This window comes from Gouania willdenowi, chromosome 3 (assembly GCF_900634775.1).
Source record: "Gouania willdenowi chromosome 3, fGouWil2.1, whole genome shotgun sequence".
Classification (NCBI taxonomy): domain Eukaryota; kingdom Metazoa; phylum Chordata; class Actinopteri; order Blenniiformes; family Gobiesocidae; genus Gouania; species Gouania willdenowi.
Genome location: NC_041046.1, coordinates 40507303 through 40531833, shown reverse-complemented (window position 1 = coordinate 40531833; position 24531 = coordinate 40507303). Strand labels below are relative to the sequence as shown.

Genomic DNA, 24531 nt, shown 5'->3' with positions numbered 1-24531 from the left:
TGACTGTACCCGTCAAGGACAACGTGGCCATCATTTTGCCTCTGTTTCTGATGTCAATCCTCTGACTGTCAGTGTGTAATCGTGTCCCTGCTACACCTGGCCCAGGTAAGTGAAAGCAGCTAGAGAGGGGGCGGAGCCACACTGACGCTCTGATTGGCTACAGAGTGCAGACGAGGGTAGTCCCCAGTCTGTGTTTAACTCTTTTATCTTGGTGGATAACCAGTGAATGACTGACGCACGGTTTGTCAACACATCGATTGAATATTTCACAATTTCCTTGAAAAGTGTGTTGAACTTATCACCTGCAGTAATGACAATGCTGTTTGTAACTTGAATATATAATCAGTCATCCTGATTTCTTTCAACCCTTTAACACCTGTAATCTAAACATCTCTTTTTTCTTATTTTGTCTATAAAATAGTCAGTAAAATATCCTCTGAGGAAGTTTGACCTTTTTCCCACATAACACTTTAGACTTCCAGTAATTGGCAGTTTTTTTGTTTTTTACAACTTATTTCATGGTCTACCAGTGTAATATCTGTTTAAAATGAAGAAAAGCACAAAAACAAAACAGATTTTTTTTAGATTTAGTTCGAAGAAACACACATTTACACAATTTAGAATGTATAAAACAATTTATTATCGAAAGTGGCTGTAGACGATAATTTCTTCATCTGATAAAGACAAAGTGCAGACCTCATAAATCAATAAAATCTAAAATAATTTGCTCAGATTTCAAATTTCTGCTTGAAAGTTTTTTTTCCTGTAAAAACTCTCTGATTGACATCGTCGTGAAAGTTTTACACTTTGCATTGTGGGATGTGGAGTCCAAACAAAGGATGCATAGAAGTCTTTTTACTTCATTCTTACTAAATGTTAAATACATACTGTATGTGTGAGCCATAGAACTGTAACATGGTTTTGTGTTTAAACAAATGAAAAAGTTTTTATATCATTTCAATGCTAATTATAATTACACAGTAAATTATCTGGACTTAATTACAACAGCAACATATTATTTCAATAACGATTACAAATGTAATTGCATGATGATTGTAGTTAATGACCAATGACGCAATTACAATTAGAACTGACCCCAACATTGGACTCCACATCCCATAATGCAAAGCGTGAAACTTTTACAACAACGTCAATAAACCAAGTGTTTACAGTGGAGATTAAAACAAACGTTCAAGTGGCAATTTCAACTTTTAAATCATTTTTCAAGCCAATGATCTTTGATTTATTGATCACCATGTCTTTATCGGATTAAAAAAAAAATCCTCATAATTACACAGTAAGTGTGTTATTTGTTTCCTTTGAAGGTAACATATTGGTTAGGATTATAAATAAATACCGATCCTGCCTCGTTTGTCTCTGTGGAGCCACATTAGAATGAACCTGTAATTTCAGTGCATGACTGAGTCTGGGTGGTGGGAATCTTGTGGTTTTCCTAACCCTGCAGTGATTACGGTACTTTCTACAGTTTTCTGTGCCATTTAAAAGAAAAAACTCACCGTTGAGTAAATAGAAGAAGTGCTGGAAACCAGAGACAGAGATGATCCGTGAACTGAAACCACAGAGGGAGGAAAATAAACAAATGAAGGATTAAATGCAACGTTTGAAACATCACATCAGGCTGACAATCAACAGACCTCCCACAGACTTTTCTCACCCTTCCCTCCCTGTTAGTCCTGCCTGCCCGGACTCGACTACACACCCAGAGATACTGAGGATCTAAGTATTAAGATGAAGAAACAAAACTTTCATCATTCTCGGTGCAGTCGGAGTGTGACACAGCTAATGAGAGGCCCTGAAATGAGGCAGTTAATGACTCAGCTTCTAATGACGGAGGAAACAACGCCAGCAGTGTTTCCTACTGGGAAAGGTTCGGCCACACCAAGAGGCTCAACTGATCTGACACATTCCATCACTCTTTTATTTAGATCAGAAGAAGCAGACGGTGCTGGGATTCCAGTAAAAAAAAAAAAAAAAAAGAAGAGGATCAGATTGACTTCAGTCCCTTAACCCAGGAAATACAAAAAACACTAAAAAGCACTATGCTGACTTGTGCTCGAGTACATATAATAAAAATAGAAAGCTTAACGGAAGAAAGAAAGATAGAGATTTTTTGGGACCTTTCTGTGTGGCATTTACACCAGTAAAATATGGCTTATTTCTAGTCTCCCATCTACAGTAATCTGCAATGTTTAATTTATTGTAGACATTATGATAATAAAGTACTATACCTTAACATCAGTCCATCGTGTCATATTTAACAAAAAAACAGTAATACTGTTTATTTTGGGATTTTTTTTTTTTATCTTTATTTAACCTTGGAAGTCCAACTGAAAATAAAAAAAAACTTTTTTTCAAGGGAGTCATGAGAAAAATGGCAGTATAACAACCAGAATATTTGCATTTCCTGAAGAAAAATTCACAGAAATAAGAAACAAATAAGAAAAGGGCCGGATTTGGCCCCTGGCCACACATTTTACACAAGCAATATAAGGAATAAAAGAATAGTGAGAAAGAATGGTTTTTTTTTGTTTGTGGTTCTTTAAGTTTTATATATATATATATATATATATATATATATATATATATATAAATTTTGGCTCACGTACTCCTGTTTCTTATTTGTTTCTTATTTCTCTGAATTTTTCTTCAGGAAATGCAAATATTCTAGTTGTTATACTGCCGTTTTTCTCATGACTCCCTTGAAAAAAAGTTTTTTATTCTCAATTGGACTTCCAAGGTTAAATAAAAATTAAAAAAAACCCAAAACAAACAGGATTACTGTTTTTATTAAATATGATATGATGGACTGATGTTAAGGTATAGTACTTTATCATAATGTCTACAATAAATTAAACATTGCAGATTACTGTAGATGGGAGGCTAGAAATAAGCCATATTTTACTGGTGTAAATGCCACACAGAAAGGTCCCAAAAATCAAACTATGACACTTAGTTTTGTTCATGTAGGAAAGTACCCTCTTTTGTCTGTTTATTTCTCTATCTTTCTTTCTTCCATTAAGCTTTCTATTTTTATTATACGTACTCGAGCACAAGTCAGCATAGTGCTTTATAGTGTTTTTTGTGTAGATTTAACTTGTTTGATAAATAACTGTTTAAATTTAGCTATTTGTCTGTGGTTCATGTATTAATATAGTTTAGCTATAGAAGAGTAGATAGTTTGACAAGAATTCACACCCTGAAGGACAAGGTATTAATAACTCATAAAGGGATCGAGGACACGTCGTAATGTAAATATTAACAAAAAGACAAGTCATCAACATCCCCCGCCAGATTGGTTGTCATAATAACTCACAACCTTAAAATAGATCAAGGGCAATAACTCCGGAATAAATAATAGCGCACTTCTCATTTTCGAACTCCATCAAGGTATTGATACCCTGAAGCCACACACTGAATTTGGTTATCCTATCTTAAACGGTTTCTGAGAAAAGCTGTCCCTTTTAACTCGGACAGACGGACGAACAGACGGAGCTCAAACCTACATCCCCCTTCCACTTTGTGGCGGGGGATAATATTAATTCATGTTATCATTTTTAAAACCCTTTGTCCCATATAGGGGTCATCTCAACGTAGGAACAGGGATGTCTAAACCTGGTCCTCAGGGGCCACACGCCTACATCCTGATGCAGTAAACCTCCTAATGAGCTTCTCCTTACAGTCAGGTGTGTGTTTCCGCCACTAAAAACCTTTTTGCAAACCGCTGATCTTGACAAACAGGGTCAACGAAGTGTTGGGTGGATGAAGTGACTTTTGTCCCGTCAATCATGACAACGCTAGTGTAACTCTACACTACAGTAATCTACACATTAACACACACAACACCATGTTCATGCCTCCACACACACACACACACACACTGGGATAATGTCACCATGTTTCTCTCACACCTCTCACTGGGAACTTTGTAATTATCTCCGTCTCTGAAAGGGAAGGTGGACACATCTGCTACCTGGGGGGTGGAGGGGAGTGATAATGATGAGTTTGCACCACATGCTACCTGAAAACATCTGAAAAAAAATTCCAAACCAACATACAGTAGATACTTAAATGTAAACCATGTTAGTTTGCATGTTACAGACGCTGCCTTTCATCTCTAATGCTCTGCTTCAATAACACAACATAAGCTTTTTAATCTATTTTAAGCCGTGTCACAGGCAGTACATTTGTTTTTTTAAGTCCGTACAGTATCATTTTATGTCTCTTTATTGGCTGATGACTTTGTTTTATTCATTATTTTTTTTGATTATCATATGTTCTGTTTTCCTCACAGTTCCCCTTTTTTCTGGCTTTATTTCCTCATTCATCATTGTCTTTTTAACTGTAAAGCACTTTGTAACCCTGTTTTTGAAAAGTGCTATATCATAAATAAAGATTAATGTTAATATCCAAGGCAGGCACTTAGGGTTCAGTGTTTTGCCCAAGAGCATTTTGTCAAACTGAGATCGAACCCCCAAACCTCTCAATCAGAAGACGATTCCCATTGATGATGTACTGTATGTAAGTGTGCCATTGCTGCAGTGGTTCTGTCTGTCTGTGGCCCTCAGTGATGGTGAACAGCTTCTACTGTTTTGCTGGACTAGGGTCTCTGTCTCTACCCACGGTCTGTGTCCTGCTCCTGGTGCAGACGGCTCCTCGTGATGTCTCCTTGCCTAGATCCTCTGTACCCAGCCATGTGACATTGTGCTTATTTTAACCCATGTCTGTGTGTGGTGGACGGGGTTTGTACGGGGTGGGTGTAACTGTGTAAAGCACTGACGGGTGGAGCCTTTATTATTAGACTTGCATTATCCTGAAACATTCTAAGTGCATCCTACTTCCAGACAGACATGTGACCAAGTGTCCATTTTGTTTACTAAACCTGAATTAAATTTATAACATGGGTGTTAAACTCATTTTACTTTAGGGGACACGTACAACATTTTAATCTCAAGAACAGAAAAATACAGATTGTTGGGGGGGATAAAGGAACAATTTCAACATTAATAAAATTAGATTTTTTGCATGTCAGATATTAGTAACTCCTAAAATGTGTGGACAATTAAAAAAAAATAAACTTTTATAATAATTTGAGGAAATATTTTGGAGAAAGGGCAGTTTTGTTGTTTTTTTTGTCAAAAAATGATAAGAAATCATGTGACTATGGGCAGATAATTTACAATTCCCTATATATAATGGGGAGTGTCATAAAAATAAGTTAATTTTAAGCTGAATTACATATTGGCTGGTGTTTTTGTTACATTTTTTTTTAAAACAATGCACAAAAATACAAATAAAATCCTCCATGGGACTGAAAGTTGGGCTCTGGCGGGCCGGATTTGGCCCGCAGGCCTTGAGTTTGACACCCCTGCTTTCTAACAACACACAGGGCTACGCTATTTTGGCAACACAAAACACAGTGTATAGATTAAGATGAGCCAAACAAAGCTGTGATTTGTAGCTATGATCTAAAAATAGAAGAGGTAACTTCATTTCTCATTCTGAGGAGCGGTGGAACATTTCTGGGGTTAAAGGACCACAACGTACGAACAGGGTGGGGCAAGATGTGGATTTCCTTTTTTCCTGCATTTTCCCTTCTGCTGGTCCAGCTATAGTAAAATGATCAAACCAGACCAGAAAATTGTTGATTTATAGCAGAGAATGAAAGGGCAAATATATCCTGAGGGTGCACGGTGCCAATGGATCTGCTGCAGAGCCTGCAGAGTCACAAGCAGATGTCTGACAATTCTTTTATATATAAATATACAGTATATAAGAATTTTCAGACATCTGCTTGTGACTCATATATACTGTATATATATATAATTCAGAGCATAGATGTTAGAACTTATTTTTGTAGGGAGCTGTTTTTCTTTGAAAAAAAAATAAATCGAAAATTGAAAATCAAAAACTAAATTAAACTAATTACCTGAATAAAAAAAATAAAAATAAAAGTGCAGTAGAAAAAAATAAAGAAAACTGTGTGCAAGAATAAAATGAACAAGTAACATGTTTCCTAACAATATCAACAGCTGAATTAAACTAATCACAAATGTAAAAATGCAGCAGTCAGAAATACAGGAAATAATGAAACATTGCAATCTGTGACAAAAAGCTTATGAAAACCAAAAAGTAAAGTATTTTTTTAAGTCAAGTTTATTTCGTTGTTCCGCTCCACTTCACATGCCGACGTTAATCATTATTTTTGCACTTTAGCTTCACGTTACATTTACAGGCTATTCATTAGTAGACATTTTGTTTAGTGTCAATGATCTTTATCGTCAATGAAGAAATCATTTTTAGAAGATTGGCATAAAACTGAAAATTCCCTCCTGTTTGTCACGCCCCACCTGTCATACCTGCATTGTGGTGGTGGTGGTGGTGGTGGTGTGGGGGGGGGTGAGATTAATCAAACTTAATCTCATCGTTAATCAGACAATTTGAGTCTCTCTTACCTTCTTCAAAACCGTCTCTGAAAGAACCCGAGCGGCTCATGGTTCGAGTTTTCTCGTCCAGCGACATGCAGGAGTTTCTCAGTCGACTTTCACTGCAAGGTTCAAACGGAGCCTCCTGATTGGTCAGGCTGTTGTTTCGCATCCCTGTGAGGTTGATCTGAGCCGTGGAGGTGGGGCTCGACGCTGCAGGAGTCAACAGTTAAAATAAGAAACAGATTTCTATCAGTGAAGGATCATATGATCAAATTATTAGTTTAGGAGGAAAAAAAGTGACATCTTTATTTTTTATTGTAAATGTTTATCTAAAAAAAATGTGTTTTTGTTTAACTTTGCATGATGATAAATGAAGAAATGTGCAGTTTATTACAGTTCAGTTTGTGAGAAGGTTATAAGAAGAAAATACATTAGTTAGAAAAATTCTTCACAATTGAAATAAAAAAATAAGAATCTGTATTTTAACTAAAAAACAAATATTATTTCTATGTATTCACATTGAAAGGAGTTGAGTGCATCATTACATCTCAATCTTTTCTTTTCTTTTTTTTAAATTGGGATTAAAATCAAATCGTTGGTTGAGTGTATCTTTACACCTCTAACTATTAGACGTTTCAGGCAACCCCATTTAAATTCCAGGTTACCCCAAGGTTGAAAAACACTGAGGTAAACAAGCAGAAACGCGGCTCTCCAGGACCAGTTTCTACTTCTTTGTTTTCTAAAAGATGCAACATACTGTATACTGAGTCTGGAATTTAGCAGAATCAAACTATAAAATAAATCATCTTTACTTCAGTAAACGTGATGCATACCAAGCTGTCCAAAGTTAAAGCGTGTGCCGGAGGGCGAGGTGAGGCTGGAGCCGGGTGAGAAAGGGGAGTTGCTGGCTGATTCCTGCAGTCCACTGGTGGAGTACGAGCGCAGCCAATCACGGGCGTCCTCATGGCCTCTGAGCTGTGGTGATGGACCGTACCTACGGGAGGGAAAAAACACCAGAAAGGATGGAAGTGAAATAAGCTGAGTGCTGACACAAAGCAAGGTTTCAAATCCGTGTACCCTTCGTTCTTTGATTATTCCGTTTTAAAACCAAATCAAAATAACAAATAAACAGTGTGGTGATTTTGTTTTAATGATTTAAAACCAAAACAGAATTACATTAAAACCAAAAACCAGAAAAGCAGCATTTTTCTAATTGTTTTTTTTTTTTTAACTTGTTCTGTTTGTGTGATATTTGGATATTTACGGGTAAATTAGAGAAAGAATTGAAGTCCGCTGCACCTGGTTTCCTTCCCCAGGTCCTGGACCAGGTCTCCTCACATAATAAGACTGTTTATGATTTATTTCAGCAGTTTTCTGGTCCTGCTCATGTTTTTATTCAGTCTGTGGATGTTTTAGTTCGTACAAAGCTGCTTACGTTTAGGTTTTGTTTCGTGGTGTTATGGTCCAAATAGTATCCAAATAAACTGGTGACTGACTATCAACTGGTGTGAGGAACAATAGATGTTAGAACTTCTACGATTTGACAATTTTGCAAAAACAATTACATTTTTTTTAGGGCAGTAAAAAGGTTTATTTTGCACGTTATAAATACCGCTAACGGCAGCCGTCAACACACAGAAGTTGATCACAAGAAATGAGGAGCACCAGTAGATTCATTACACCATCTCTGGGTCCAGTCAATAACTCTTTAACGAAACGTCATTGACACACAAATTACACCTCTGCCATCAGGACAACATAATACAAAATCATTTTATCAAACACACAGAGTAAAAGTCCGTTTGTCGGTCGTTCTGTGTGGTGAGATTAAAACATGAAGCTCTCGTCCTAGTTTCACCATAAATATCCAAATATCACACAAACAGAACCAGATTTAATTTTAAAACAGAAAAACACTGCTTGTTTGGTTTCTGGTTCTAAATTAATAAAACAAAAAAAAAAAAAAACAATCTCTCTTTTCTATTTTCTAATTTGGTTTTGAAACGAAATAACCAAAAAACGAAACGTACACGGATTGTTTCATAATGAGTGTATTGGGATTCTTCTTCAGTTTTCATAAAACAGTTAATTTTTTGCTACGAGCATCAAAAACAGACAAAAAGCCTGAATAAAAGCCAAAAAAGCGCCCATATGAGACCTGCTGCAGTACAACACAGTGAGTGACAGCTCCCTCGACCTCTTCACACACGCACAACACAACAACAACAACAACAACAACAACAACATGTGCTGGGTGCCAAACACAAACTCCTAAGCAGTTTGGACAATGTGAGCACAGGCCTCAGTGTATGAAGGAAAACACACAGACACGTTGGTGAACCACAGCAGAAGCGCAGCAAACCCAGCAGGGAGTGAAATCAATACCTGAGTCCCTTTTTAGGCAGAGTGTTTCTACCACAGTGAGTCCCGCTGTGGGAAGAGAAACACTTTATAAGAGGCAAACAAAAGAACAAGTCAAAAAAACATGTTTCTACACAACCTAAAGCCACCTTGGTCTGAGAAGTGAATAGAATAGATAAAGTCATTTGCCTTTTTTAGTCCCAGAATAAGTTTTTTGATGAATAAAGAAAGAAAGAAAAAGGAAAAAAGAAAAAGAAGAAATAAATAAAAAAAAACAGATCACCTGACTGTAAATTATTTTATTCATGATATGAAATGTATGTATTTTATCAGCTTAAAATTAACACAGAAGTTGGTTTTCAATCTTTATCTATGAATAATAAAAACAACATTAATCATCTTTTTTAAAAATATAATTAAAAAAATTTTTTTTTAGGACAATATTTAATGAAGTAAAACAATAGTGTAATGTAACAAATGGGGGGAAAAAATAAGATTTGCTCGATTAAAAAAAAAACAACACCTGGCTCTGAATAACATTAAATCATCTGGACTCAAAAAACATTGTCTGTCCCTAAGGGCCAATTATAAGGCACAGGTGATGAGTATAAATAAATAACTTAATTCATTAATTAATAAATAATAATAATAATAATAATAATAATAATAATAATAATAATAATAATAATAACAACTAAACAATATTTGCACAATACCTTTTAAATATTGTGTACTATAAATATGTCATGACACAGTTGTGTCCTATTATGCTATGTATCGAAATGTATTTTGAAAAATAATAATTTTAAAATTAAGGAAAATATACGGAAGTGTATTGCATTCACTTGAAAAAAAATAATGCGAAAACAGAAAAAAATTACTCCAAAAAACAGGAAAAAATTAATTCAAAAAACAGAAATAAAATTAGTCTGAAAAATGAAAAAACTGAATGGCCCAAAAAAACAAACCACAAAAAAATTATTTAGTGTCAATATGCTTCCGTAAAAATAAACATGTTTTTACTGCCTATAATATTTGATATATTATATAAATATTCCAAAATAATTGTGCATTCCTAAAACCACAAGGTGGCAGTGTGGGACTAGTGAAGGAAATCTACCAGCATCCACTGATTGATCTCACACCATTCATAGAGGAGGTCCTAAAAACAACCACCAGCTAACACACACACACATACACACTGACACACACAGTTACACACTTTACCAAACCCCACAAACTCCACCAAACACTGAGCTTTTTTTTCTTTCTGTGTGACAGCAGTTTGAAAAAAAGCAAAACCTCTCCAGCTGTTCCAGCTGTTCCAGACACTACACACAGGTACATTTACCTGTCCTGCTTCCGAGGCAGCGTGTTTCGGCTGAATAAAGGGCTAGCAGTGGGGGAGGAGAGGGGACTGAAGGGAGACACACACACACACACAGAGAGAGAGAAAGAGTTTTAGAGGATAAAGCAGGAGGGAAAAAGTCTCTTAAAAGTGAACAAATGTGAGGTTTTTCACTAAAGCCTCAAACGGTAGCAGCACTCGATGATGTCAGAGCCTTTAAGCTTCCACTACGCATGATATTGAGTTTCCTTTGAGACATTCCTGTCACATTACACAGCCAACCTGTCAGGATGGAGTCTGCTATAATGACCACAATTACTGTCTCGTCATCAACAGGACGCCTTTGGGGTTTGAGTCTCTGCAGGATTTCAGACATGGCAGCAAACAAGAAGCGACACTTTGGTGCAAGGGGTGCTTTCTGCGTCACTTCAAATCAACGTTCCTCCAAAGGGGAATAATCCTCCATGCCACAGTACGGCTGTGATTTAGAGGAATTATTTACAGCGAGTTCAACCTTGAAGTCATCAAATAAACTCGTGTTCAAAAAACACATTCCCATGGCTCTGCTTCTTGTACCTTTAATAATGGATGTTTTAGGTTCATTTAAAAATCACATTTTCCTTCAGGGTTCCTCTTAGAAGCAGTAAAATACGGGGCGCCGATTGTAAAGTTGTGCATTTCTAAAATAAACAACAAACCACGTTTAAAAAACGTATGTGAATTTGTTGCTGCTTTTGACCAAATTTACAGCAATATTTGTGATATATTTTTTCTCGTAAATATATAATGTCAATGTTCAATATAAATGTTAAATATGAAATCTAAATGTTACATTTAAATATAAATATAAATGTAAATGTAAATCTAAATGCTCAATGTAAATGTAAATGCTAAATTCTAAATGATAAATATAAATGTTAAATGTAAATCATAAATTTTAAATCTAAATGTTAAATATAAATATTAATTTAAATGTTAAATCTAAATCTAAATGTTAAATCTAAATCTAAATCTAAATGTTAAATCTAAATCTAAATCTAAATGTTAAATCTAAATCTAAATCTAAATGTTAAATGTAAATCTAAATGTTAAATGTAAATGTCACGAGTGAAACTAAATATTTAGCTAATATGCAAATTAACCGGAAGTACCAACACATTTAGTTAACATTTAGATTTTAAATTAAATATTTAAATTTAACGACATATTTTTAAGAGAAAATCACACATTTCACAAATATTGCTGTAAATCTGGTCAACAGTACCAAAATAAAATCACTTACATTTTTTAAACGTGGTTTGTTGCTAAATGTTGCAAAAAGTTGCTGTTTATTTTGGCATATGCAACTTTACAATCTGCATCCCATATTAACATTGACTTTAAATCTCTAAGAAATCTAAATAAAAAACCTTATTATTAATATTTTTTTAAATAATGGTGATTATCTCCTCACCTCTCAGACATGCCGGTCTTGACGCTCCCGGTGCGGCCCAGAGCCGACAGAGTATCCTCCCTGTGGGTCCCGTGACCGACGCTGCCTAGGCTCATGTCGATGGACTCGCTGCTGGTGTGCATGCTGCTGACGGACGGAAAGCCCATGCTCCCCGCCCCGCCGTGTCCACCCAGCGTGCTTTCTCTGCTCTGGACTGACGAGCCGCTGAAGGTGGTTCCCCACGTCAGGCTACTGGACGGGCCCGTGGACGAGTACACCGAGCCGGGGCTGGAGGCCTGAGGGTGGGCACATGGGATCTTAGTCAAAGGATTTACCAAGTGTCAAAAAACCCAAATCAGAATAAAAAGGTTTAGAACAGTGATCGTCTGACTCGAGGGCCAACATTCATATCAGCCTTTAGAATTATGACAAATCTGAGCATAAATATATGAATGGTTAATTAATAACAGTCGTGTTTCTGTGTTTAAGGTGCCATTTTGCATTATTTTGTAGTATCTTTCTCCAATTTTATGCATATTTGTTGCTATCTTGTGTATTTTTGTAATCGCTTTGTGTGTTTTTGAAGTCATTTTGTGCATTTTTGTTGTTTTGCGTGTCATTTTTGGAGTCATTTTGTGACTTTGGAATAGTTTTTATGTATGCTTGTTGTCATATTTTGTGTTTATTGTCATTTTGTACATTTCTGTTGTCGTCTTGTGTGTTTTAGGAGCCATTTTGTGTAATTCTCTGTAATTCATTTTGTGCATGTACTTTGGAGGCCGCACAAATCTTTAGCTCGAGCTGCGTGTTATCCACGTCTGGTTTAGAATATGAAGGCATATGTTTTAGTGGCATATTGCTATAACATTTAGGGGTCAAAATACAACAAATGTATTTTATTTATTTTTTATTTAATTTTGATTTGTTTAATGTATTTTTAATTGTGTACACACATGTATGGACTCGTCTGCCCAAAAGGTTTTTAAAAATAAATGTATATGCATTAACACCAGCATGTAAACAGGATGCTATATTATCCATGCATTTTAAAATAATGATAGTGATAGATTTTACTGAACCTAACCCTCTCCTTTCAGGCTATAATCTTACATGTTTACATGTAAAAATTCATTTGCATTGCTTGTAATTTATATGAATAAAACTAAACCACAGGCAAGTGGAGGAGTCAATTTGTACAAATTAGAATTTTTGACAATAAAAAAAAAAATTACCACAGCCCACAATTTGTTGCATGCTTGTAAAATAATCCCACTCTTTATGAAAATGCGCCTGTCATTAAAAAACGAACCCTTCTGATCTTTTACGACTCCTGAATTGACTGACAGGTCCTCGTGAATCACGTAAAAACATGACTCAGCGTGCTCGCACATTTCTGCTGCAACACAATCCAACAGTTTTTTCAAACACACAAACTCCTCTGCAGGATTTCACCACATTTGGCTGATGTGAAATTAAAACTATGCTCACGTTAAAGACATATGCATTAGTTGTTTACAACCTTTAGTAACCTCAATCATTTCTCACATTGTTTTGAACTTTAAACCTGATTTGCTGGTTCGACTGCAGCTGCTCTCAGCAGGGTGACAGTTAACCACAAACCACACGGCCACAGTAAACCCATTAAAGCAGCTGCAATAAACACTAAATATACGACGTGACATGAGAAGCAGTGACGGGCACAGCTGAGCAGAATTCTGCTTAGAGAAAAGAACTAAAAGCGAAAGCAGAAAATAGTCCATTCTGACACATTTTTAAAAAGATTTAGGGCCCGTAACTGACTTTTTTCTCCAGTTTGTGGTGGAAATCATCTAGCATTAGAAAAGCACTAAAACAAAATTTGGCTGCTGCTTGAAATGATAGATTAAAAAGAACAAATAACTTCTTGTGGTCCATGATGCAGTGGGAAATTGATCGACTAAAATTCGACTATAAGTGACAATAACTAAACGATGACTAATTTAAAAAAATAAATGCACGTTGATGAAAACTATATCAGAATATATTTGTATTTTCCTCGACAAATAAAAACTTAACAATAATTTCGTCACATGGGACAGAATCCAATCAGAACTGCGTATTTACAATTATTAATACCATCTAATTACATCATGTTGATCAATGGTAATTTACTGTCTAAAAAAATGCATAAACTCTTTTTTAACTCTCGCTTTATACAGTACAGTATACAGTATTTAGTTGACTAAAATCCTAAAACTGAAAAATCCTAAACCTAAAAAAACATATTACTGAAAAAGTCCTGATGACTGAATTTGGACTAAAACTAAGTTGCATTTTAGTCCAAAGATTATGACTAGGGATGTAACGATTCACTCAACTCCCGATATGATTCGATTCACGATACTGGGTTCACGATACGATTCTCTCACGATTTATTTTACAAAATGGGACTGTAGACAAATTTTTTTAGAAAATACTGTACTATTTTCCTTTTATTTTTCATTGTCAAAAGAATTCCTTGATAAACTATTCAAAACAATGCAATTTAACTAAAAATTAATCTTGAATGAAATAAATAAAGGAATAATACAAATGAAAATGAAGCCTATTAATTTAAATTCTGGTTCTATAATAAACAATGCAAAACTGCATAATAGTTCTTTTTCTTTTTAAAAGTGCAACTGAAAATGTATTTTGTGCCTTAACAATTGGACTTTTTAAAAAAAAAAAAAAAAAACGCGATTGCACTGATTTACGTCATATTTGTTTGGACCAGCAGAGGGCGCTGGTAACACAGTGGACGGTTGGCATGCAGATATCTTGCAGTGAAGAAGAGAAGCTATGCTAGCAGACAGAGCTAATAGAAAAACGTGACTTTTACAGATATTCAAGTAATATTACAGATATTCTTTCGGTGCTAAAGGGGTAATGAATCATTTATTAACATTAAGAGTAGAAGGCGGCCAGAAAGAAAGTAAAGTATTAGCAGACTCCGCCCGCTGCCTACACTTGTGACTTTTCAGAAAATCGATATCAACCGTGATACCTATGAATCGATTTTTAACTGCCTTACGATTAATCGTTACATCCCTAATTATGACTGAAACTAAATCAACATTTGCTGTCAGCATTAACGCTGTGTTGTTGAAATGGGTGTGACTGAGGCCTTTGTCCCACCAACAGGTCATTGTGTTGTGTTAGCTCGTCATGCTAACTCGTCTCCTGCAAGTTCTTCCTGATGAAGTGAGATCAATGCTGTCACATAGGCTGTGTTGTAAATGTCATAGTAACGTACTACTCATACTAAGTCTGACGTCTAAATGAGTATGTAGTGCGTTCTCATTAGATAGTATGGATAGACTGAGAACGCAAGAAATACCCGGATGTATACTATAAGGGGAGATTTCCTAAGCACAGTGGGCACACTAGTGCATACTACACAACCGCCCGATGATGCATTGCAAGTGGGACGTAAAATCGTCCTGGAACCAGCTTCAAGCTATAAATCAAACATTCCCTTTTCAAAATAAAAGCATCTCTTCTTGTCTTGCATTAGTTTTTAACCCCTTTGTAAATAGTAGGACTGTAGTCTGGTTGGTCGACCAAGACTATGGCACACGTAGCAATTAGTTGATCAAAAAAAAAAAAAAAAATCAAAATAAAACGGAGAATGAATGAGCAGGTGCAGAAGAGGATGAGGAGAAAGAAAAAGAGAGACAAATATTGTGTTGTGGTTTTGTGGTGCCAAATTGCTTTTAAACACAGACCATTTATGATATGAACCTTATTCAAGCTTTGACCAGAACCCGACAAAAAAAGTGAAACCTACAGGTCTGACACACATTAGGTATTTATATCTGTGCCCGACCTAAAACCGACAATTAAAACCTATTTTTTCCTCATACAAATGACTTTCTTTTATTAACAAACAAACGCACGCACGTCAAACACAGGTGCGCAGTGCGCCCCGCGGCGCCAGAGACAGCACTGGCTCTAGTTACATATGTATCAAATATAAGGCTAATCCTTATTCTTGTGCAGAAAAAGGATTGATTCAATAGTGAATGCTTGTGCTTCAAGCCTGTCTTAATTCTTTTTTTTTTTTTTTTTGCAGCCAGCACTCACTCACAGCTGTACATACAATCATGTTTAGGCATTAAATAAATGATATTTGATATTTAATCCTCATCACCTATATAAGTGAATTGCATTTTTTAAACGGTATTGAAACTGACACTGTTGCTGGTCGACCACGACGGCATCGACCAATTAGTCGACTAAACGACCAAAATTGGCAGCCCTAGTAAATAGGGCTCTTGTTTTGAAGTTAACCAGAAGTTCAGTCAGTAGCACAATTAAGGGTCTATGAAAATCTCTAAAATGAGTTTTATGGATTAAATGAGCACATGCTGATATTCTACTTGGTCACTTTATCACTTAAAACTTTTTCAGAACTTTCAAAGGTGGAGAATCAACAGAGATATTTAGCCTCAGTTTACCTCAGGTTTTTATTGTTGTAGGTTCCAATTGCATCTTGGGAAACTTTGAATTATACTTCAGCGGGAACGGTCACCATCCTAATCATAGTAATGGTATATAATAGACAGCATGAGTGAGTCGTGTATAGTACATTAGTGTGCGATTTCGAACACAATCTAAGACTGTAAGTAGAATAAATATTTTACACAAAATGAAGTTTACATTTTAGGAACCAGAGGAAAACAGGAGGGACGATTCTTATTATTATTTTTAGAGTTAAAATTGATATTCTACGATTCAACACAATGATCTTAAAAGTAGTTTGTTCATTTGTCACTGAGCTCCCTTAGGGTGACCATACATTTGGATTTACCCGGACACGTCCTCTTTTCATGTGTTGTCCGCACCGTCCGGTCGCATTTTATGAATACATGTTCGTGTTTCCCATGAAACCTGAATGCATCTTATGTATCAGTATCATTAAAGAAGAGAAAGACCAAATATCGGTGGATTTAATAAAAAAAATGTCAGTGTTAAATTTTGCAAGGACAGATTGTTATAATGCATAATAAAAAGGATTGACCACTGATTTCAGATAGTTTTTAAGTTTTTCTTGTAAAGAGAGAATTTCATTTTTAAACCCAAACAATAACTTATTTATCCACTATATTGTATTTTGCGGTTACAAGGTAGATTCATGAAAACATTGAGTACTTTTGAGTATGGGTCGGCCCAAGCGTCCTCTATTTTGAAAGTGAAAATATGCTTACCCTAAGCTCCCTGACATGGGATCATCTCAAAAAACAGCAGATCAAACTCAAAGCACGAATATTTCTCCATGCGATTTAGTCTGAAATGAATTCTAAGCTTATATTTTTAAACAGTAAACACGTTGTCCTCACCTGCTCACTGCCCAGTGTTCCCATTCCTGATCCCAGCACTCTGCCGCCGAACATGGGGCTGCTGGTCTCGGTTTCCCCGCCTCCCAGGCCTCCGTCAGGGGACTCCAGCAGGGTGGTCACGTGGTTCAGGGTGGCATGAGGGTTGGAGATCACTGTGGAGTTCTTCATGTTTTCAGCTGTGGTCAGTGGAGCCGGTTTACTGGGCTTTCCACCAAAGAGCCTGGAATGATTAGTGAAGAGGAGAGTGAAAATTAAAGGTAAAGCCACGATTGCAAAAATGCTCCATGAGGATGAAAATGTGGAGAAGGAAACAGAGGTGTGATCATAAACAATAGGAATTTGTTCATTTATGTCACTTTAAACTACTTCTGTATGAAACTGATCAAAATTTTTCAGCCAAAAGAAAGAAAATAGGTCTTTCTTTCCCAAATTAGAAATATTAAGCAGAAATGTGTGATGTTTTTGTGTTTTTGATGTTTTTGATCTAAAATCTTTAAAATGTACTTATTAGAAAATCTATGCCTAACAAAATACATTATTATGAACCATATTAATTTCTATTAACTTTTAAAAATGGGACTACTTTACAGTTTAAGAGCTTGTGTTCCGCCATCTTGAAATCATGTGATTGATGATGTCACAGCCTCATTTGCCTGTAAACATTCCATTGTTTCCTATTGGAGTGAAACATTCAGCCTGCTTTTTATGTCATTTAGCAGCTTTTTAAGCCAAAATGACAATTTGTGCTGCTTTTGGTTGCTCTAAATAATCAGGAAAAGTTAAAGAGATCGATGTAATCCTCTTTTGTTTACCCAAAGAGAATAAAAACTGCTGTGACCTGGAAAAAATCTGTGATTTCCAACTCTGCGATTTTGTAGTAGACAATGAAGCGGAGAAGAAGAGCTCTCCTATGGGGCCTTTACTCTTCCCTTGAACAGTGTGTGACTGATGCTGTGGTAGTTGAAGGACTCACATCCAAATGGACTTCTATCCTCAGGGTTTGTGTGTTAACAGTCCGTGATTACTCGCTAATTCACAATGTGTACGGGACAGTAAACGTCCCTTAGGAAAACTCTTCTTCTCTGCTTCATTGTCTTCTACGAAATCGAGGTATAACTGTCCCCCCCTGCGGTTACATATTTTGTTCAGGTCACAACTGTTTTTATTCTCTTTCAGTAAACAAAAGAGGTTTACATTGACGTCTTTAACTTTTCTATGACTATTTAAAGCAAACAAAAGCAACACAAGTTGTCATTTTGACCGAAAACGCTGGTAAATGATTTAAAAATCAGGCTGAATGCTTCACTCCAATAGGAAACAATGGGATGTTTAAAGGCAGTGGGGCCGTATGACATCATCAATCACGTAATTTCAAGATGGCGGAACACAGGCTCTAGAATTGTAAAATAGTCCCATTTTTAAAAGTTATATGGTTACATAAAAGTTACATAAAAATGTGTTTGTTAGGCATTTTAGACATTTCAAAAATCTTTAGGTCAAACTTGGAGGATCCCTTTAAGTCAGATGAGTTTTAAATGACTAAAGTATAGATAGAGAGCGATTGAAGTTCTTGTGTTGAACTATGACCAAAGGCGTGCAGTATTAGTTTAAATCATCCGTGGAACGAGGAAAACAGTAGCGGGCTTGTGAAGTCAAGGCCGTCTCACACTAAACTCTCTCCTGGCTCACTGCTAATCCTGCGTTGGAGGTAAATGAGCCCCGGTGGGCGATAAAAGCCGTCTCTTTGATGAACACTCATCACATTAATGAGGGCAGAGCGCTGAGGCCTGGCAGCGGCTCCAGCTCTGCCTCCACAGTGGCCTGACTTCACCTCGGGGGAGTCCAACGTGTGTGTGTGCGCGTGCACGAGAAGTGAGTCCAGACGTGTGATCCTCACTCATCGCAACATTAACAGTGACAGAATGATTACAGTCTGAGGACAGTTCGTCTACTCGATGGCCGTGCGTGGGAAAGGTACAGATGTGGGCAGAGGCATAGAACCACATTTTGAGCCCTGGGTACAAACCATCTTGTTGGGCCTGTACTGTAAGTTCTGTACACTTTTTTTGCCAATAAATACTCAATTTTTTCTTTTTTTTGGCCATTTTTGCAAGAATTTTTTAACAATTATCCAATTTTTATCCCTTTTTTGAAAAACATTTGCCCACTTATCGTCCAAAAAAGCTAACTTTTGCCCAATAAATATCACTTTTCCCTACATTTTGCCTCCTTTTCACTATTTCTTGCTACATTTTGCCCTTTTTCACTATTGTTTGCCACATTTTGGCGATTAAAGATATCCTTTGCCATTACATATCACCAGGTTCCTCATTGTTAACACAGATCAAATTTTTCCTTCATAGGACAGATTGGGTTTAAAAGGATTGAGGATTTTTGGAGCATCTCGGTGGCTTTAGTTTTCATTCCAGATGGTAATATGTCGTATTTATATCTGTTGTAGCTCCATTATAAAGTACACTGTGATTAATGGCGTGTGAGGATTTTACCGCAGAATTTTACCTGTGTGGGTTACTCACGGGGTTCAGTTATTAGATAATTGTAAAGATCTTGGTATGTGAAATGGGGCCAATGTTTTGGATTGTTCATCCAAGTGTTGACTGGGACTTTGTATGGACACTCAGATATCCTTAGCACTGATAACTTAGCCTTACATCGTCCCCTGGCCTCTTCTGGTAGAGTTTCTTCATAACTGTATGCCATACCAGGATATTAATCACTCCTGTATTGAAATAAAGACGTTTTGGTCATCGGACAAACAGGAAGCGGACGAGTTGTTTTCCCTCATTTCAAAATGATGTCCGTTTATTTAATGGCGCTAACATCATCTGTGACATAAGCCCGACTTCCGGAATGGCCAGTCCCCCCCGGGTGAGGCTCACCTGCGCAGCGTGGGAGATGAAACCTGATGGCGTCCTGTCAGAGGAACGGTCGCTGCTCCTGGATTCTGGACGGCCACGCCGCACCTCAGGTTGTCCACATCATAGACGCCCTTTTCCCGGTCCGTCTGATTGACCAGCAAGCCTCCTGACCCGTTGGTCTTGGCGAGGCCGATGGCGTTTTTCCCGTGCGAGGTGACGGACAACACGGCGGCCTCAATGCTGCTGGTGGACGAGCGGTTTCCGTTGCGCGCGGCGGCCCCTGAGCGGCTGGGCCGGGGCAGGCTGCGGTATTGCAGCGTGGAGCGGGCGCTCATCGGCAGGAAGCCGTCGTCGTGATGACTCAGCACCGGGCCTCCATCCTGCCCCCCGGCCTTCAGTCCCCCGGACAGTGAGCGCATCCCAGACTTGGGCAGCTTCCCCAGTGTGGCCGAACCACTGGTGATGGTGGCGCCGCTGGCGGTAACCATGGTTACCATCCCTGAAGTTTGCTTCTTGAAGCCAAAGGTGCTGGTGGGTGTGCGTGAGGTCAGAGCGTGGGACTGGGAGTTGGGGTCGGAGACTGTGTGTGTGAGCGTGCTGGTTGTAGGCGTACGGCTGGACGGAACCGACGACTTCTTGGTCTCATCGCCGCTGCTGCGCCCGGCGTCTGAGGGCGAGCGGTAAAGACCGTTAGGACGGGGGGAGAGACGCCCTTTTTCAGACACCTTTATATCGTCCGTCTTACCTGGAGGACGCAGAGAAATACTGATTTATTGTCTTACAATTCAAATTCTACAAAAGACTCAATGTATATTAACTAGGGTTGGGGCCAATTCCATTATTGTTCCCCTGAAAGTCAATTATAATTACATTCTGAATTTAAAAAGTTACATTTCAAAAAGGTAAGAAATGTTAAAGTTTATTTATTATTTATTTCTCCTCATTTGTGCAATTGTTTCATTGTCATCACATTTCATAGAAAATTATCAACTTATAACTGATAGTGAAACATATAACATTTGTAAAATGTAATACTTATGTCATGTTTAACAAAAACCCACCCTTTAATACTAAAACTTCATCACTTGCAGCAATATTTCACTTTACTAAGTTCTAAATACATCTCTCAAATGTAATTATCTTTTTGAGGAGTTTGAATCCAGGAGTTTATTGTTGACTAGAGCCCCTGAAGGCACCTCACAAAGTCCATGCGAGATACCTGGTGCCCGCAGACACCATGTTGGTGACCCCTGCTTTACAGTGGCCCTGGGTATCATTATTAATTGATGCACGTCTGCGTTACCTGAACTGTGCGTCTTCAGGCCGACTGATCCAGAGGAGCCGGTGCTACTGGTGCTTTTGGTCCGAGGGGAGGTCACCCCCACCTGAGTGCTCATGCCTCTCCTCCAGGAGCCTGTGTTGGACATAGAGGGCACCTTCCTCCCCGAGCCGCCCTTATCTGACTCGTCAGAAATGTCTGAGGGGTTTCGGCGGCTCCACTTGGAGGCCGGCTCCATCCTGACCCCGCTATCCGACCCGCCGTCTGACCTCTTCACCTCGTCCCCTGACCAGGCCGTGTGCACCACGGTGGAGGCCGAGTGCTTCTCTGAGTCTGTCACAGGCTGGAAACAAATTAAATAGGTAATCAAACACTTTACTTCTTTTAAAATGTACTTAAGTACAAGTAAAATTAGATTTAGAAATATACTCAAAAAATGACAAGTACCCATAAAAGCAACTTATTTACAGTACCGTGAGTACTGTAGAAAAGTAGGTTGGTCACTACACAAACTCGTAATGTATGCTGTGCACCCTTTAATAGAGACATATTATACCCATTTTCCACCTTTTAAAACAGTTCCCTGTGGTCTAAATGACATATCTGTGCTGGGCTTTGGTCAAAACATAACATGAATCAAGCAAAAGGGGAGGTTCAAGACCCAGTATAAAACAGCTCTTTCAGAATGCTCCATTTCCCCCCCCCCCGAAACGAGTTATGAGGTTATGGAAACAGTCGGGGTGAAGTGATTGGCACACACTAACAAGTATTTCCCAACTACGGAGGGAACATTGTCATTAAAAATGAAATCCAGCCACTTCCTTCTTGTGTCTTCGGCAGATGGAGTTCGAAGCAAAGCCCGATTCAACTTGTGACATCACAAACTCAGAAAATTTGAAACGGAGCACTTTTCTCTGTGTTATAAGACCTACACAGACCACAAACAAAGAACTGGATGGATTCATTTCACATTTTGTGTGCCGGTGGACACTGTAACAGTGGATTTTTCTTAATATGTCCCCTTTAATGCTGTGTATTAGTACTTGTCCCTGTCTTGACATTTCAGTACAAAGCTGTAATTTAACCGAGTCAGGGTAAATTACAGTTGTTCACACTTTTCAGTCCATTCCGTTGTTGTCCAGGAAACTCCTCAGATCCACAGCAACCTGCTTTAACCTCCAAATAACACTCATCCAGCCATGGTGGGACTGCCTGAGGACGAATGAGGCAGACTTTAATGGATTTGTGCTGAGTCTGGCTCCTCTACGTGGCGGACTCAAAGTGTGCAGCCTTAGTGTCACATGATGACTGGCTCTGCATTACAATGTTTGTGAGACAAACACGTGAATCAGTTCATGAGGATAATTCTAACCCCTCCGATCTGAGTGGCTCTCAGCTGTTGTTGGATGATTTGAGGACATTGTCAACATCAACTTCACGACTTCTCAGTAAATCTAGCTACATCTTCAGTTTATGCACATGGAACGTGGTCTCATCCTTATTTGTTTGTTTGGGGAATCCTACTCATTGATCCCTGCAAAGAGTATCAAGTCATTTCTAGTGCATGTTTTATTAAAATTCATGTTTTATAAAATACACATGCAAGCAAAGTGCTGTCAAATTCACCTCAGAAATCACATTGTCGGATAACAAGCAGTTTTAAAAGTTTATATGTCCTCCAGCAATAAAGCTGGAGGACATATAAACTTGATCTTTGACGTTAATTCTCAGGTGTGGGCGATTCCAAAATGACAGAAAATACACAAAAAAGCAGCTAAAATATACAAAACGACAAAAAAATGCACAAAATGAGTGCATAATCACACAAAATGTCAGAAAAATACACAAAAGGAAAACAAGACTACACTAAATGACAACAAAAATACACAAAATGAAAACTAAAATATACAGAAAAATACACAAAAGGATGAGGAAAAAACACAAAATGACATTGAAAATACACAAAAGGAAACAAAAACACAAAAGGAAACAAAAAATACACAAGTCGACCACAAAAATACACTAACGACAACAAAAATGCATAATAGGAAAACAAAATCACACAAAATTACAGAGAAATATGCAAAAGGATGAGAAAAAAAGCACAAAATAATATTGAAACTGTACAAAAGGAAACAAAAATACACTAAAGGAATACAAAAATACACAAAAATGACTGCAAAATCACACTAAATTACAGAAAAATACACAAAAGGACAACAAAAAAATGATTAATGCTCTGATTAGTCATTCAGAATGCCGACATGAAGGCTGATAGTGGCCCACACTGTGATTTAAGTTGCCCATCTCTGGTACAAACTAAAACTAATCTTTCCACTTCCATGAACAAAATCAAATCAACGCTTCAATCATCATTTACATGTATTCATTCATAATTTGTTAAGGCTGAACAGTTCCATTATGGCAGATAATCCTACAAATTAAAGCCTGAAGGGTCTTTGAAGCGGTGCCACATGTGGACATGCTCCTACCTGTGTGTTCAGGCCTTTACGCTGCGCTGCAGGTGTGTTAGCGTACGAGGAGATGGATGAGCTGGTGTTGATGTCATCTGTGTCGATGTTGTCACTGATTCCGCTGCTCACGGAGCTGCTGTCGTCCCAGCTACACACACACACACACACACACACACACACACACACACACACACACACACACACACACACACACACACACACACACACACACACACACACACACACACACACACACACACACACACACACAAAGCAGAAAGGACAGAGGAGAACCTGTTAGTAATTAATCACATGTAGTCAAAGATGAGGAAGTCCTCATGGAGGCGGCTCAAAAGTGGCGGTTTGGGAAGAAACTATGCAAATTCACTAACAATTTAAATAGTGAGACTTTCCAGAACACGATTGAGGTTTTATTCTTTTGTAAAATGCCGGTAATGTGCAATGAACTCTAGATTCCATTGAGCGTTTAGAACCCTTTCCAAACACACAATAAAAATACTTAAAGTGTCAAACACAATAAGGACTAGCGTTGCTTAAAATATACACATCTGGTTGATTTTTCTTTTTTCTTTTCTACTATTTGGATTCTAACATGGATGGATGCACGCAAACACAAAGCAGAAACAACGTGAATGGGGGAAGTCTAACAGATGAACAAAGGCTGATCAGAGGGGTGACATCACGTTGTGTGTGTGTGTGTGTGTGTGTGTGGGTAAACTGTTCAAACAGTGCCATCTGAAGCGAGCAAACACAGCAGAAGTTAATGCTGGATATTTGTAAATAAGTGTGTGTGTGTGTGTGTGTGTGTGTGTGTGTGTGTGTAGAGTCTGAGGGGGGACAGGAAGCCCAGCCAGTTGGCAAACATCTCTGAAAAGAACCAGAGGGAGGCTGAGGCCACAAATATCGAGGAAGACTGCTTGTATCTTGTATC

The 24531-nt window shown here is 37.8% G+C and overlaps 1 protein-coding gene across 9 annotated transcripts in view; it reads right to left on the bottom strand.

Moving 5' to 3' along the window:
* Window positions 1-24531, bottom strand: part of nav2a (neuron navigator 2a) — a 304501-nt gene that overhangs the window by 22503 nt on the left and 257467 nt on the right. For 5 of the 9 annotated variants that reach the window (XM_028473410.1, XM_028473361.1, XM_028473371.1 and 2 more), the window contains 10 exons: window positions 23598-23727; window positions 21130-21448; window positions 19848-20571; window positions 16948-17167; window positions 11609-11883; window positions 10159-10224; window positions 8832-8876; window positions 7280-7440; window positions 6474-6656; window positions 1518-1570 (listed from right to left, as the gene is read on the bottom strand). In XM_028473410.1, the coding sequence (XP_028329211.1) occupies window positions 1518-1570; window positions 6474-6656; window positions 7280-7440; window positions 8832-8876; window positions 10159-10224; window positions 11609-11883; window positions 16948-17167; window positions 19848-20571; window positions 21130-21448; window positions 23598-23727 (2176 nt within the window). The remainder of the gene's footprint in view (window positions 1-1517; window positions 1571-6473; window positions 6657-7279; window positions 7441-8831; window positions 8877-10158; window positions 10225-11608; window positions 11884-16947; window positions 17168-19847; window positions 20572-21129; window positions 21449-23597; window positions 23728-24531) is intronic. The other 4 variants (XM_028473378.1, XM_028473403.1, XM_028473386.1 and 1 more) reach the window with 3 other exon arrangements.